This window comes from Lagopus leucura, unplaced genomic scaffold, assembly GCF_019238085.1.
Source record: "Lagopus leucura isolate 7727_CA_CO unplaced genomic scaffold, USGS_WTPT01 Super-Scaffold_100157, whole genome shotgun sequence".
NCBI lineage: Eukaryota > Metazoa > Chordata > Aves > Galliformes > Phasianidae > Lagopus > Lagopus leucura.
Window position 1 is genome coordinate 42,176,825 of NW_024962334.1, and position 16,048 is coordinate 42,192,872.

Consider the following 16,048-nt stretch of genomic DNA (forward strand, 5'->3'; position numbering starts at 1 on the left):
CTGGAGATATTTCTCCCCTCCAAACATCCCTCTGGAAGAGCTGCAGAAAAGCAAATGTATCCAGTGTTTTCAGGATGAGAAATTTTCCCAGGATGTGGCTTATCTCACCTCTTGCTCCTTCTTCCATCATTCTTATGTTCTCAAAACCACCCAAATCACTTATTCAAGCTAATGTCTTGCAAATTATAAATATCTGGTTGCATGCTAGCAGTGCAGTGTCCCCAGAGAATTTTTCTGAGGGATTTAAACAAACCCCTGTGCTTTCCCAACTGAATACAAATGAGGAATATTAGACTCCTGGAGTAATTTAAAACAATGGATTAAAAGTCAGGTTAGAAATGCCAGTTAGAGAATATCCTTGGGCAAAATAAACACCGACTTCCTTTAGCAGTGTGATTGTGTTTCCAGCAGGCAGCGCTCCACATTTTTAATAAGCATGCGAAAGATTTGTTTGCAACATTTTGTCTTCTGGAAAGGATCTTTAATTCAAAAGCACTGTATATAATAAGCGGTAATGAAATTATCATAACGACATTCTGCATTTCTGAGAAGCATAATAGTGGGTTTGTGGTTTTGTTACTTATTTTGCAGGGGAATCATAAAGTAGAATTGATATGCCACAAGTGAGAGGAAAAAGTAATGTGTGAAAAGCGTGTTTTCTGTCATGAGAAAAATATTTCTCCTTTTTCCTGTGTCCTTCCACTAGCAGTCTCTACTATGATGCGTATTATACATATATGCTGCATACTGCATGCACCTACTTTGTTTTCTAGAGAATTTTTATTTAAGGTCTTAAAGAAATTTGGCATATTGTTATGTATTTCTATACTTACTATTTCTAAATATGTTCATGTCACCTCTGCATTATAAGTGGGCTGACAACACAACATGCCTGCCCAGCTTGATTTTCTAGGCAAAGCCTAGGTGTCTAAGTCAGTCCTGTCCACGTGAGTAGCACATGTGAATGAGCTCTAGAGAATGTCAGACTGAGCTCCGTTAAAATTGTTGCAGTTGCTTTTATCTTTGGTTGTCCTTGTGTGTAGGTATGGAAGGGATGTGAAGGCTTTCCTTTGGAGAGTGGTAGTACACCTCAATTGGAGCTGCACTGCATGTGTTTTGCAGAAAGAAGGAGGGAGAAGAGCTCAGATGCAGCATCCCCAGAACACCCAGTTCTCAAACATCTCGTGATCAAACATTTATTTTCTGTCTCCTTTATGGCAACATTTCGCAGTCGATTTGGAGCTCTGGTGTAAAGATGCTTTATGAGTTGTTTTGCCTCGCTAATTTAGGGTCACACCTGATGGAAGCTGGCAATCTCCACTGAAGTTCTCTCCAAAATGCATATCTAAGTGTGGAAGTTGGTGTTGCTCAATTCAGGGTCCTAAGGTGAGAGCTGCCTTCTCCATGGCCTGTGCAGCGATGCCCCATGCTCTTGTGTGAGCCACCCCTCTGTGAGAGGCAAAGGCACTTCAGGGCTGATTTGCTCAGTGAATTCAGTTATTTTCAGCAATGGGACTAATATTAAAATATTGTAATCCCTGATCTTACAAGTTTTTCTTTATGGTAAAATGAAGGGTACATGAGGTACCTCATTACACAGGTGATAGCAGCTTCCCTCCTTCTGGACAGTCACCAACCTCTCAGAAGAGGCATTTGACCATGTGGACACTTGGCTGCATCACCCTGCAGCCTGGCAGTGCTTGGATCAGCTCCCCTACTACTGCTGTGCTCCCCATCTTGGTTCTGACGTGGTGCGGCTGGGTGAACGCCTTCTCTGTCCTCCAGCTATGCTCACACGTTCATTGTGCTATGCTCAAAAAATAGCGGCTGCTCTTGGGTGGCCACCAGCATTTCCTCATCTGCTTTAATTGCAGAGACCTCGAGGCAGGCACAGGCAGACCCACAGACTGTTTTCTATGCCTAATGAGGGTGAGTTCTAATCTTCAGGGTGAGTTGATGTGTGATTAAAAAACAATGGATGCAGTCCAGCAAATGTGCAAGAATGCCATTTTGACAGCACCAAACAGAGGGCAGAATTCTTGTACATTGATTTCCCTGATAAATTATTCTGAGTTTCAGTCTTCTTTTTCTGCTTGGTAGCTGTGCCCACTATGGCTGCCCTCTGAGGCATCTGCACTCAGGAGCTGGATGCAGAGGGTTGAGACAAGGTGAACGAGACTGACACTGAAGTGCAGGAGTTAAAAGTCAGTTGTCTTCCTGCATTACGAGTCGCTCACCGATAGTTTGTCCTTTCATCCTTCCTGCAGACTTCCAGTGTTGAAAGTGAGTGCTGTCGGGCCAGTAACCGCCTTCAGGGCTGGCTGCGTTCAGCAGCCATTTGCCACTGCTGCACCCATCCCACACAGCCCTGGGCAGCTCCTGCTGCACACCCCTGTTCTGACTGGAGGCACAGATGGCATCCTGGCAGGGTTCATCTCAGACTTCGGTTCTTAAAGTCACTTCCTCCAAAGCTCTTAACCCCAGTTGGTGTAAACCACTGGAATATTTCTAGAAAATCCAAACGCTTCTGCACAGTCCTTGACTGCTGTCCTTGGTTTGCTTATTCTCTAAGTGAAACACACACATTTCTTTTTCCATCTGAAAAGAAGCAGACAGAAAATCATCCTGTCAGATATTTCATTAAGCTAAATTTCTGAGAAAGATTACTCACTCTAGAAAGTACAACACCTGCTAACCTTGAGGAAGCAAAGCTCCCTTGTCCTTCTTTAGAACCAGACAGTTTAGGAGCACGTTAGGGTTGCAGATAGGTGTAGTGGCTATTCCTGCCTGTGTCCTTCACACCTCCCCTACCTCAGCACAGAAATCTGTTACTGATTTTCATTTCATGCTTATGGTAAATTAGTAGCATAAACCTTCCTGAGTATTTCCTAAATGTGAATAAAGTGGACCAAATATTGCTAGGTAATTTGTGGGTACCGAAGAGCAGTTGAAAAAGGAAGCTGGAAAAGACTAATAAGAGGTAAAGCAAAAAGCAGGCACTTCTCTGTTTAGTAGGCATAATGTGAAGAAGTATACATTTAGCTAATTTCAACTAGAAACACCTGAGAGGAGCCAAAGTTTCTCTTTTGCAGTGTATCGCCTACTTCATATCTCAGTGTTGTTAATGAGTTTCTATCTTCGTGTCAGGAAGAAATGGCTGATGATCAACTACTCCCAAATGTTTCTGGCCAAGCAATTGCAATGCATCATTGTGTCCCACTTGCTTAGTTTCTGCTACCAACATTTTTCTCCATTAAAATGACTCTAGTTTCAGGATGCTGTCAAACGTGTTATGTGGCATCAATAATCCCCAAGCATTTTATTCCTTGCTGTTGCAACATGCAGTTCATCCTGCATATTCCTGTTTTCAACAATGTCCTGAGGATGCTCAGCTGCAGAGCCGTGCTCCAGGACGTCGGAAAGTTTTTTGGTTGTTTATCCAGGATCAGAAAGGCTTTGCAGACTGCTCTTAACTAATAGGAGAGCTGGGCAATCACCAGCCACATGAATTTTTAAAAGAGCAATTTGTAAAAGAGTTGGGGCAACCCTGGCTCTGTGTACAGACTGGGGGATGAGAGAGCAGCCCTGGAGAAGGGATCAAGGGGTTGTGGCTGTGGGCAGGTTGGGTCTGAGCCAGCAGTGTGCCCTGCAGCCAAAGGGCCAACCGTACCCTGGGGGCAGCTGGGGAGGGAATTCCTGCTCTGCTCTGTGCTGTGCAGCCTCACCTCCAGCGCTGGGTGGGCACCACGTTATAAGAAACTAATCAAACCATTACAGTGTCCAAAAGAGGGACACAGAGATGGTGAAGGGTCTGGAGGCCAAGGGTGTGAGGAGCACTGAGGCTCCTGGGTTTGCTGGGCACAGAGCAGAGCAGGCTGAGGGGAGGCATCCTGGCGACTGCAGCTCCTCACAGGGGCAACGGCAGGGCCTGAGGGAATATCATGGAGCTGTCAGGGGAAGGGCAGCTGGGGATGAGGGAAAGGCTGTGCCGCAGAGGGCGGTGGGCATGGAACGGGCTGCCCAGGGCAGCGGGCACGGCCCCAAAGCTGGAGCTCATGGAGCACTGGGACACTGCTCTGAGAACAGGGCTGGGTTTGGGTGCTGCTGTGTGCAGCCGGGGTTGGACTCAAGGATCCTTGTGGTCCCTTCCAACTCGGGATATTCTGTGATTCTATGATATGCCTTTGCTCTCTCCGCAGGAGCAGTTCGAATTTGCTTTGACAGCAGTTGCAGAGGAAGTGAATGCAATACTCAAGGCACTTCCTCAGTGAGCAGCTCGGTGTCCCGGAGGTTCCCGCAGGATCCAGCCCTCGTTTCCTCATCCTCAGTCCCTGTGAATGTTCTTGGAAACCGTGACCTGACCTTAACTATGTATTTTCTGTTGTAACCACATAGTGATAGGGTCCTTAGAAACTCCTAAGCTGATAAAATTCAACAGTTAAAATGTGTCTTCTGTTTTTGGGTTTTAAAACAAATTTTAAGAAAGTACATCAAAGCCTCGGATTAAGTGACACAACAGTCCACCTAATCCCTCTCTCATCCTCGAAGACCTGAATGTCAAACTTGGAAAGCACACATTCCTGTTCTTAATAGCGAATATTCAGTATTGTGGGTAACTAGTGCAGTTAATATAGTCTCAGAAAACAGTGTTCTGTTGTATTTCGTAACTCCTTAAAAACCAAATGAGAGTGAGGGGCCTGAAAGGGATGGCAATTGTCCCTCTACAATGCCAAGCGGAGGCATGGAACTGTGCAGAGGGTGTGAGTAAACACAGGTCTAGGCTCTGGCAAAGGGAGCTTGCACCTTCTCATGCTGAGCTTTAGCAAGCAAACATTTTCTTAACTGTTGTTTACTTTTCAGCTTTGTGCTGTGAATGGAAGAAAATCTGAGCTATAAGTAAATAGGCCAGCACGGTTGTTGCAACTGGGGAGAACAAGTTGGTCACATTAATGGGAACCTGGGGACCAGTGAGCACCACAGCTCTGGCCAAGTGCCTACAGCGTGGAGTAGGCAAGCATAGATGCACCTCCAACCATGAGCAAGGCACCTGGCCCACCAGGTGCATGTCCAGAGCTGGCATGGACACGGATTGCTGACATTTTGGGATTACTGAGGAAGAAAACGGGACTCTTCTCTTTATATTTTTGCATTTTGCTCTTTCAAGCTCTGCTGTGCGATCCTTTCGAGCCGGGGAAATATATTTCTGTAAAAGCCTGGCTGAAGGAAGAATTGCCAATCTGCATTTTATGATCCTCATCAAGTTTGTCTGAGCCAGACATTTGTTGCACCTTTCTGCTCTTTTCCTTTTTCTGAATGACGCCTATTTTAACTATTAATGGATAAAGAAGCACATAAGTTTCAGAGATTTTTCTGTTCTCAAATCCTAATACCTGCTGTTGCAAAGTAATGCTAAAATATGTCTGTAAATGGCTTGGTTATGCAATTTTGCTTATGTGAAACCACAGTTTTAGTTGTGGCACTCTACTAAAGGGATTGAAGCTACTGATGGAAGGTACTCTGATTTGTTAGAATGAAGGGCCTGAAAGTGACATTTTCAAATGTGACTCTGAATTTCATTTTCAGAACTGAATACTTGGACACTTTCATCCGTTATCCTACATCTCTGTGATTTAAACATTTTAGTGTTGGTTGTTGTTTTTTTTCCCCAAAATCTTAACGGCATTGTATACCTGGAAAATACATAATTAAATCTGATTTGGGAGGCTGAAAGTTTGATAAACTTCTAATCAGTGAAATGTTAAAAATACAATATTGGAGAGTTTTGCTGGAACAGAGGTAACGGGCATCTATTGAAATCAGCCAGGTTGCAGTTTTGTGTTGTAGGCATGAATATTGGTGATCTATTCTTTTTAGCAATTAAAGCAGAAGACTTGTTACTTTTCGCCATACATTTTTGCATGCTTTTCTTGGTATGTGCTGCTGCTTAATTTGTGCATCCCATTACTATGGCAGTACAGAGCATTTACTGCAGATGCCATCATCCTCTTAAGTACATGTGCTGTACATTAAGCCACATGTTTATTTTATGGCCTAAGCATTTTAGAGCTTTCCTAGCAATAACTAAAAAAACTAATGGAGTATGAATGAGAAAATTGCCTTTTTCATTTGATAATTTAGGCTTAACAGGTTTCTTTTATTACTTCAGCTAACACACAATTGCAGATCGGGGCAGATGAGATCAGTTTGAGCAGTATCAGCAACTGTTTGAGGTAGATTTACTGTGAGCCATGTACTGCAGCTTTCTGCAAATACGGGTAGTTATATCCATACAAACAGTCCAAGGAAGAAAATAAGGGCATCCTAAGTCTACCCCTCAGATTCTTGGGTAAAAAGATTTCTCAGGGCAAGATGCTGTACCATTGCCTACTGCCAAAAAGATAATGGGTTTTCAGCACAGATTTCAGCCCTGAGATTTATTAGTGTTCACCTCCTGACCATCCCTTTGCACACCACAAACATGGCTGACAAGCTGTTCATTTGCACTTTAGGAATATTTTTTAATTGTTCTTCTGCAAATATTTGCATTTCATAATAGTAATTTCAGGGTGATCTCTATTATTTCACAAGCGGCTGAGTATGAGACTAAAATATTGGTCTTCATGCTTTGGAGTTTATTTAGTGTAAATTAGAGGGCATTAATCTTCCGCAGTGCTAATGGGGCAGGGATGTGTTGTTTTATTCATACTTGTGGGCTGATTTACACAGCAGAAGGATGCAGTCTTACTCAGAGGGTTGGGATATCTCCTACTGAATGTCATGGACAATCCTGTTTATTCAGCCGTTTTGCACAGTTCTTCCACAAAGAGATGCCAGGTTTAGTCTGCTGACTGTAAGCTACCACACAGATTATTTCATCTGTGCAGGTAAGGCATTGTTCACACCTCTCCATAAATGCCATCTATAAATGTGGGCAGTCATTTGTTGCAGGGCCTGTGAGTGAAATGGAGTTCAGTTGCACCAGGGTGATCCAGAAGGGTCTGACAGTCCATTTCCCAGGGAGATGCCAAAACCATGGAAATACAAACCTGGTGAAACCACAGAGATAGATTTCTCATGCAGGACAGGTATTTATTTGTCCTTTTGACTGCGGTTTGTGATCCTTACAGCTGGATAAAGGATGTGACTCAGGCTGCCCCAGGCCACTTGCACTGGATTTGAAACCTGCCCCGTGTTCCCTGCTAAGTGGGGTAAGTGTCAGATGGGACCCAGGATCCTTCCCTGGTCAGTGTTATGCTTGATCTTTAGTAGATGGACAGTCATTGAGGCAGGGTTGACACCCAATGCATCCCAAAACAGCACACGTTTAATTGACCATCCTAGTGTTCTTGATGAAGACGAGTCAAATATACAGGTGGTTGAATTTTAAAATGATACTGAAGGGGGAAGCTGCCAGAGGGCAGTTTAACCCCAGTGCTTGCAGTATCCTTCCTCAATGTTCAAAGCATAGGGAGATAAGCCTCATTTCCCACCAGTGTGGCAGTGAAGGTGGCCAGATGCCAGCAGCCCTGTGCTTACGTTGTCCCATGGGTGCAGACATGAGGGACAGGGAAGTGTTTGCCACCAATGCAATGCAATGTAGGTGTAGCAGCACAGTCCCACCCCTGCTTTCACCCTTCCCACAAGAAGCACTGGATTTGGAGGGACAGAAGAACAGGACAGCCTAGTTCCCAAAGCCCAGATCCTTGAGTTTCAGTACTTGCCATGGGGAAAGCAGTGTGGGTTTTGCTGTCACCATCGTCTATGTCAGGTGCAGCTGTAACCATTGCCTTTGACCATCATTCGTGGGAGCTGGAGCAGCCTGGATAACAGCCAGTGGAAGTCTTCAGCAGTTGTAAGGGTCAAGAATGAGTTGTAGCAGAAAATCCCCAATCCAAATCTTAATTCAGTAGCAAAGCAAGCAAGATTATTTTTATAGATGCTACAGGAGGTTTAAAACATTTAAGAATATTTTTAAAATCTGTGCCAATGACTAAACCTTGTTTCTGTCTCTAGCATGCATGCAGAACCAATCTCCATCCGTCCCCACGGGAATGACAGCTATAGAACCTGTAAGGAGTTCATGCATTATTTGTCAAGTGAAACATTAATAAGATCCAGCCCACATCATAATTTCCAGACTAGTCATTAATTAAAATAAATAAATAAATGTTTATTGGAATAGAAAACAAGTGTTTGATTAGCTTTGTTACAGAACAATAGCTCTCCTAATTTTTATTCTGCATATTTTATTCTTTGTTTAGAAGATTCTCTTAAGAAGCAGTTGAAATAATCCGCTTTTTAAAACTGTACAGTTTCTATGGTTTTGCTTTTTAAATGAGAGTACACTTTGTAGATTTGATTATTATATTTTTCTGTTAAGATTACCCTGGACATTACAGAGGCATCCCCCACCACAGTGAGAAGAAAGCTGTCCTGTTGGTTTATTGTAAAAGAAAAAACAATCGGAACAAAATTGCAGAGCTGTGGCATACTCAATCCAATTAGAGCATGACTCTTTACTACTCTTCATTTACCACATTAGAAATAAAATAAAGTTACACCAGCAAGATTTCATTTGAAGCTGTTCTTGCATGCTGTTTGTACTGTATTTGATGGCATAATATTGTTTCATTTACAACCTTTTCTTTCTCGCCACTCTATTATATTCTTTCTCTGTATATAGTCAAAAAGAAGTTTAAAAAAAAATTATACAAAGTATTTTGTTCTACCTCTGTAAAAATCATACTTGTGAATAAAGTCACGTTGTCTGTGGAGCACGGTATTGTGGATGCAGCATTAGCAGCTGGTGTTTGCTTTTATTTGGGGGTAGGAGGGCTCCTCCTGTCGCTGGATCCTTATCCCTGCGCTGACGGGCAGAGCCCTGCTGAGCCTTAGAGGTGCTCGCTTCTCTCCTCCTCTGCCTTTGGGGTGCGGGCTGCTACCTCTGCAGCTGCCAGCTGAGGGAGGGCTGGGGGCCACGCTGCTCCAGGCAGACCCTGCGTTCAGGTCAAACGGGAGAACGAATGCGTGCTGGAAATTCTCCTTGTGCAACAGGGAGGTGAAAAAAATGCGGGCTGTGAACAGGGGTTGGTGGGTCAGAGCCTCGCCTAATGGGGGCATGGGCTGCATGAGTCGCAGGATTGACAGAAGGATTCGAACGGGTAATGGGAAAATATTCGCTGTTACATTAAGTAAGGTTAAGAGGAGTGAAGACTAAGGTTCCCACGTAAGCACAGAATAAAATAACCAGTCTTCCCTGGAGATAGAAAGTAATTTTCCCATAAACACCGTCCATTGTATGAACGTCTGTATCTTCGCGCGAGGCATCCATTGTTAGCTGTTATCAGAGGCAGGCTTTGTGATTAGACAGCCCTACTGTGGCAATTTGCATGGCTCTGTATTGTGTGCTGAAACTTGAGTTGTGTTTTAAAGCTCACTGCTTACCTGAAAATAACGAGAAAAATGTAAATAAACAGGAAGGCAGAAACCACTCTCATCCAGCTCACTCCTTTCCCATCTGAAGAATCATACTTTACATTATTTAACCTTGTTTATGTAGTTGCCTATTTTAATATCTGTGGCTTTCTCAGTGTAAGAAGGTGACTTTCATCTTGGAAGCACAATATATGCACCATTACAGCTATTTTCCTGTTGCTGTAATTTAGGAGGTCTTTCATCTGCAAGATAGCTTTCGAAAGCCTCTGGTAACATCAGATGGAGGACAAAAAGAGGAAAACATTTAACTATATAACTACTGGAGTATTATGTATCTTCTAGGACAGTTGTGCATACATCAGTTCATACAGCCAATGCTTGCTTTTGCTTCGTGCTACTCGGATACAGGTATTCTTGCTCTCCACTGCGCTCTCGGACTGTGGGCTGGTGTCTCAGCTGCATTCAGAGGGCATTGCTTTGTTGCTTATGTTCTTGTTTACGCATTTCTAGCTCTAACTCAGACAGGGTATTATGTCTGGTGGGCTCAGGAAAGAACTGGGTTTGAGTTTGAGCTAGCACTAGTAAGTGGGAATCCCAGCAGCAAGACACAGAAGCCGTGGCATGCCCTTGCTCCTGATGCCAGCCCATCGTCCCACCAGCTGCCTCAGCAGCCTTTGTGAGGAGGAAAGAACTGCCCTCTCTGCTGTCCTGATACGGCAAAAGGGAGAGACTTGCTTCTGCAATAGCAGGATGAAAAACAAAGTCTTCTCGGTTTGCCTGAAAAGCCTTGGGGGGTTCATTTTTAGAACTAGCTGTAAAATTTCAGGGCTGATGGGACTGGTATTTCCATTTTGCATGCTGAACAAATATAAAGAGCTACCATCCATAGGGAGGGGTAAAGAGTAGAATGTGTTTATTCTTGGTTTAGTGATAGGACGAGTACATTGTGTGCTTCAGACAACTGAATCCCTAGGGAAATTCTTGTTGCAGTGCAGTTAAACCAAAAATTAACTTCTGCCTTGAGAATGCTCCAGCTACACCCACATGTGTAAATCAGCAGTACAGAAAAGAGGTTCTACATGGAGCTCCATCCTGGGAGATAAAGATTTAAGCTAAATTTTAGGGTATATGACAGATGTCTTTCCCCTTCAGCAGTTTTGGCCACAGTACTCAAAAATACAGGAATGTGGCACTCCATCATTTACAGCAGAAGTTAGAAGTCAGTTTCAACTCACCTTTGTGTAGTTTTTGCGTAGAGTCATCATAACAATCCGTTGTTGTCACTGGACAAAAATAAACATTTTTCCATTTCTATACCAAAGACCCATTTCTCCTCTGACAGAGCTTGCTCCATGCCCAATCTACTTGGCCACCCATCACCTTGTCTTTCCCATTCACAACATAAGAAAGACATAAAACTATTAGAGTCCAAGGGAGGGCTGCAGAGGTGGTGAAAATTCTAGAGGGCAAGACGTATGAGGAGCAGCACCTCAGCTCAGACACAGGGTATGAATGTTGGGTGGTGCTGCACAGAGCCAAGGCTTGGACTCGATGATCCTTCCAACTCAAGACATTCTATGACTCAATGATTTGTATTTCTTCTACAATTGCATTGAGTGGGAACAAGGCCCAGATTGTAGTGCTCCATCATGTGGTAATGTTTTTATCTTTTTTCTTTTCTTCAGAGTTTCATTCATAGCAATACCATGCTTCCTTGTCTCCCTGGAAATAATTCACCCTGCGGTCATTATTGTCTCTGTTGTTAGGGATGTCTTTTGTGATGCACACTGCTTTATGTTTTATCAACAGCAATTGCATCTGCCATCTTCACACAGACTCACATTATCACAAGATCTCTCCATGACACTTGGCACTTGCTTTTGTTTTTAGGACTGAAGATAATATGTGTCATCCACACACTCTCACCTCACTACCACCTCCCTTTTCACATCTTTTCTACTGGGGAATCACCAGCACTGTAAAAACTGCCTGTTTCTTCCCAACCTGTTTCTTGTCCTTTAGCCACACATTAATCAACAGGAGATTCTCCTTAGACCCACGGCAGCTCAGTTTTCTAGAAAAACCTTTCTTGAGACAGCCTTTCCCAAGCACTTTTAGGAAAGCCAAATAGACAAAATCAACTATAAAAAAAAAAAATCACAAAATCTGTATCAACTTTCTCATTGGCTCCTTCAAAGCTTTCTACACACTTTTGAGACACAACTTTGCTCTGCAAAAGCTGTGTTGCTTCTCCATCCTCCTTATTCCATCAGTTTTGTACGATCTAAACATGAGGGGTAGGATGCAGATTATTGAGTAAGACACTGAAATTTAAATGGCTTTTACATCCTGTCAGAGTTAATGGAGAGTTGCTGAATGGACCTCAAAAGCCTCAGAGTAATGTGGGTTGGATGGAGCTTGGCAGCTCACCCAACCTCCCATCCAAAGTAGTAGCGGAAGCACTGAGAGCAGGCTTCTCTGTGTTACTCCCCATTGAATGTTGAATATCTCCAGATATGCAGATTCCCCTGGGTCCTCTTTGTGAAAAATGTATTTTGATGATCTACAATAAATTTCCCCTGATGCAAATTGATAGCAGCTCCCCCAAAGTAGAAACGTGCATTGGGCCATCCAAATCCCTCTCAGCTTCACCAGTAAGGTTGTCATTTGCTTTAGTGGACACTCAGATGTAGCATACATGAAAGCATTTATATGTAAGAGTCTTAATCAATGAGCTGGATTCCACCCTGTGGGCAAGATTCAGTTCTTCTCTGTTAGTGTTTGATGGCACTGGGGTTGGTGTGGTGTCCTGCTTGGCCTCCAGCACTCATGCCAAATGATTGAGGGCCTGAATTTTTGGCCAGTTCTGTGCTGGTGCCTTAATGAGAAGCTTCAGATGGCATTGGGTGCCTGAATTCGTGGAACTGAATCCCATATCATCATGTTTCTGTCTGTTGTACCCTGTAGCTTCTACTGAAATTCAAGCTGTGGGAGGGAATTTCACAGGACAGCACCCACTGCCCCCAAACTAGGAGCACCTTTCAAAATCATCATTATGCTTGTTTGAATGCCCATTAGCACTGGATTTGAGAGACAGCCATGATTCTGCAGCAGACAACATTTCTTGAGTATACATACCAAGGCTGGGTACGAGGTGCTGTGGTGACAGCAGCAGGGCACGAGTGGAGAGCAGCCCTTTGGTGGGGAACACTGAATGGCTCTGTATACCTCACTGCCGTGACAGCCCTGTGTGGGAGCACAAGCAAAACTGCTTTCCAGCACAAGAGGGGAAATAAAAGAGAGAAGTGGCCAAAAACCTGGTATTTAGAATTTTGAGTTAATGTAAAAAAAAAAATAAATAAAAAAGGAAAGTAGCAAACAGCCGTGTTCTAGTAGCACTTGTTTCTAAATGTGGTTGCTATTTCCTTTACGCAGGAAATCTGCTCCATTTTCCAGCAGATTTCATTTGTGCTGTCCAAGTTAGAATGTTTGTTCCTGCTACAGATATTACGATAGAGCATGAGCATGAGCAAGACTGGTTCCGTGGTGTTACTGACCCTACACCTAATCTGTTAGGCAGAAGTCAGATCAGATCCACAGCTTTCAACCCTGATAAAAGCATTGCCAAGGCTGAAAGGAAACCAGAGCTCTCATGTGTGCTGAAGGGGGAAAGCAAATCAGCACTTTTTCCAGAATTGCTTTTTCATTATTTATAGGTTAGTTTCCATGAATGGAAATATACATCTTTCTTTTTCTTTTCTTTTCTTTTTTTTTTTTTCTTTTTTTTTTTCTTTTTTTTTTAAAGCTAATAATATCTGGTGTGTTTAGCCATGAAGGAGACAGATAAATGACCTGACTCAGCAAGATGTTCCCAGCAGAACAGGTGGTGGGTTTCGGTATTGACTCCCTGCTTTATCTGCCCTACTGTTCGTTCTCAGCAAGGCCCACGATCTGTCTTTTTATACTTTTTTACTTTAATTTTTAATGCAGTATTATAGAAGCTCAAATAACTTGTTGAGAGTTGCTAGGATTCCTCTGAAATGAACGACAGTTCTGCTCAACCCAAGGGGGCTTGGAACCAAATGATCTTTGTGGTCCCTTCCAACCCAAGCTATTCTGTTTCTACTATATAGCTCCATTGCAAAGACCAACAAGAAAGGTGACAAAGTTATACTGCTCCCAAGCAGTTGATGAGCCTTCATTACAGTTTTCACACTAACCAGTGAACCTCTTGGAGTAACTCTTAGGTTATGTCTCTTTTGTTAAATTCACCTTCTTAATAAAAATAAAGAAGTTCTAAGGTTGAAGGAGGCAAGGCCTGATAATACAACATGATAAGATAATGAGAATACTCTGGAAAGAAAACATTTTCATTATACTACTGACAAGTATTTTGTTCTGAAAGATTTCATTACAGTTGTGTTTTCTGTCCCAGCCTCTACAGCATGTCTTACTGTACTTCCTTACCTTTCCCACCTCCCCACTGTTCCTCCAGCATGTTTTCTCTCTTCCAGTTTCATGAAAACTTGTGGGGAAATACTGGTGGGAGGTGGATGGTTGGACTAGATGATCTTGGAGGTTGTTTCCAACCTTGGTGATCTTTGACTCTATAATTCTAAGAGCCCTGCACTCCAAATCCTAGTTACCTTCGGAGGGTAGGTTTCTTTCTTCCACTTATCTTTCACCTCTGGGGAGTGTAACTCTTCCAGCATGAAAAGCCAGACTGGAAGCTTCTCACCTTACAGAAAAATACAGAAACTCCCTAATTTTTTCTTGGAAAGCTGCTCAGCAAGTAAAACACTTGGACATTCAGTCATGCCATGTTCCTGCCCTGCTTCCTCTCCTCGGCTTCCACCTGCTTCCTCCCCTGTGGCTGAGGTGCCAAATGGAGGTGCACATGTCTTGCAGGTGAGGGTTCCCCTGCCAAGAGGGCTTAGGGCAGATGAAGGGAAATCTTGAAGATAAGATTGCTGTTAACATGTCCTCTGCAGGAAAATTGTGGGTCCTTGTAATAAGAGAGGTTACAGCATTAGCCCCATAATGGTGCCATACACCAATTTATGGGATGGAAATGTCTGTTGTGATCTGCCCGCACTGTCGCCTCACCACCCTTGAGCAGCCTCCTGCAGATATCTATCCAACACAGGTTGGGCCTGACCGGTGCGAGACACTAAGACCACCACCACATTTTAGAGGTTTGTTCTGAATAGACAGCTGATGCCATGTATGTTACACTATTTCTAATATATGCCAATTAACTGACAATTTAAGGATGGCTGAAAATGTTACTACAGCTTTTACTTTTGGCATCTGTGAAAGTTCATTCAGAATCATAGAATCACCAAGGTTGGAAAAGACCTCCAAGATTATCCAGTCCAACCCTTCACCCACCATCAATATTTCCCACTAAACCATGTCCCTCAGTACAATATCTCATGTTTCTTGAACACCTCCAGGTACAGTAAAGTATGTTATTAAGTTTTTTTTTTTATTTTAGAGAAAATTAACTTAATCATTTGACTGATTTCCTTTTTAATGTACAGTGAGATGTGAAAAAAAATTCTCAGGATCTTGGTATCTTCTCCTGCCCGTAGCAATGAGCAATGCCTGGTGCCTCAGTGCGGATTAGACCTTCCAGCAGATGACAGAAAACAGCAGTGCACCACTAACAGGTATCTTTATAAACCCTCCAGTAAGTATTCTCTCAATGTGACTCCTGGTTTGTGATTCCGTGAATCGCTGTACCAAGGCTCCACAGCCATCATCCAAGCCAAGATCCCCAGCACTTCAGTCTGCAACATAGGAATAATGGGTGGCACTTGCTTCCCCTAATTCAGCCAGATGAAAATTAAGTGGTAGTCTCAACTAGTCCTACCAACTTCTACCTACCCAGATCAGCAGTGACAGGTAAGCACTCGCATTTAGCCCAGAATTGCTGGGGTCTGAAGGTAGGAAAAGACTGTGGAAAGTACAGGCTGGGCATGAGGTAGGCAGGACGCTATTGAAATAGGCTCTGTCACAGAATCATAGCAAGATCATAGGATCGTACACAAGGTTGAAAACGACCAAGATCATCTGGTCCAACAATAAGAAGTAGGAAGCCTTGTCACTGAAAGCTGTATCTTTACATCTCCCCTGAAAACTGCTGATCTGCAGTGTTCCTGGGGCTTTGGTCAGGGAAATGGCATCTCCTTTGGGAACGTGATGATGCCAATGGGCAGCTGCTGGGCCATGCTCCCACAGACCCTCCTGATATGCTGGGAGGGCTGCAGCACACAGCTGGTGAGCGGGTAGCAGGAAGCCTCTTGCACCACATCAAGCTAAGCAGCTCCCCATCTCAGAAAGCACAAGATGGCTTTTCTTTATAGTTCACCATTGTCTTTCCTGAGCTCACATGCTCTGAGATGGAACAGCAGCCTTTGAGCAGAGCAGAGTCAGAACCAAGTGAGCACCTGCTCCTTACAGCAGCAAGCACAAATGGAGATGCACAGGGCTTGCTTTCCCTGCCTCGCTGTGAGATACGCTGATAATGGCATCGTTATGTGACTGACAAGATGTTCTGCCCCTGGAGAGAGGAGCATAAATTCATTAGCCAAATGAAGGGCTCGGAGGT

The 16,048-nt window shown here is 43.5% G+C and overlaps 1 protein-coding gene across 1 annotated transcript in view; it reads left to right on the top strand.

The window, feature by feature from the left end:
• LOC122189779 (receptor-type tyrosine-protein phosphatase N2-like) overlaps positions 1 to 7,177 on the top strand; it is a 104,967-nt gene extending 97,790 nt beyond the window's left edge. The window contains exon 13 of the mRNA XM_042889155.1: positions 4,200 to 7,177. Within this exon, the coding sequence (XP_042745089.1) occupies positions 4,200 to 4,271 (72 nt within the window). The 3' untranslated portion in view covers positions 4,272 to 7,177. The remainder of the gene's footprint in view (positions 1 to 4,199) is intronic.
• The last annotated feature ends 8,871 nt before the right edge of the window (positions 7,178 to 16,048 follow it).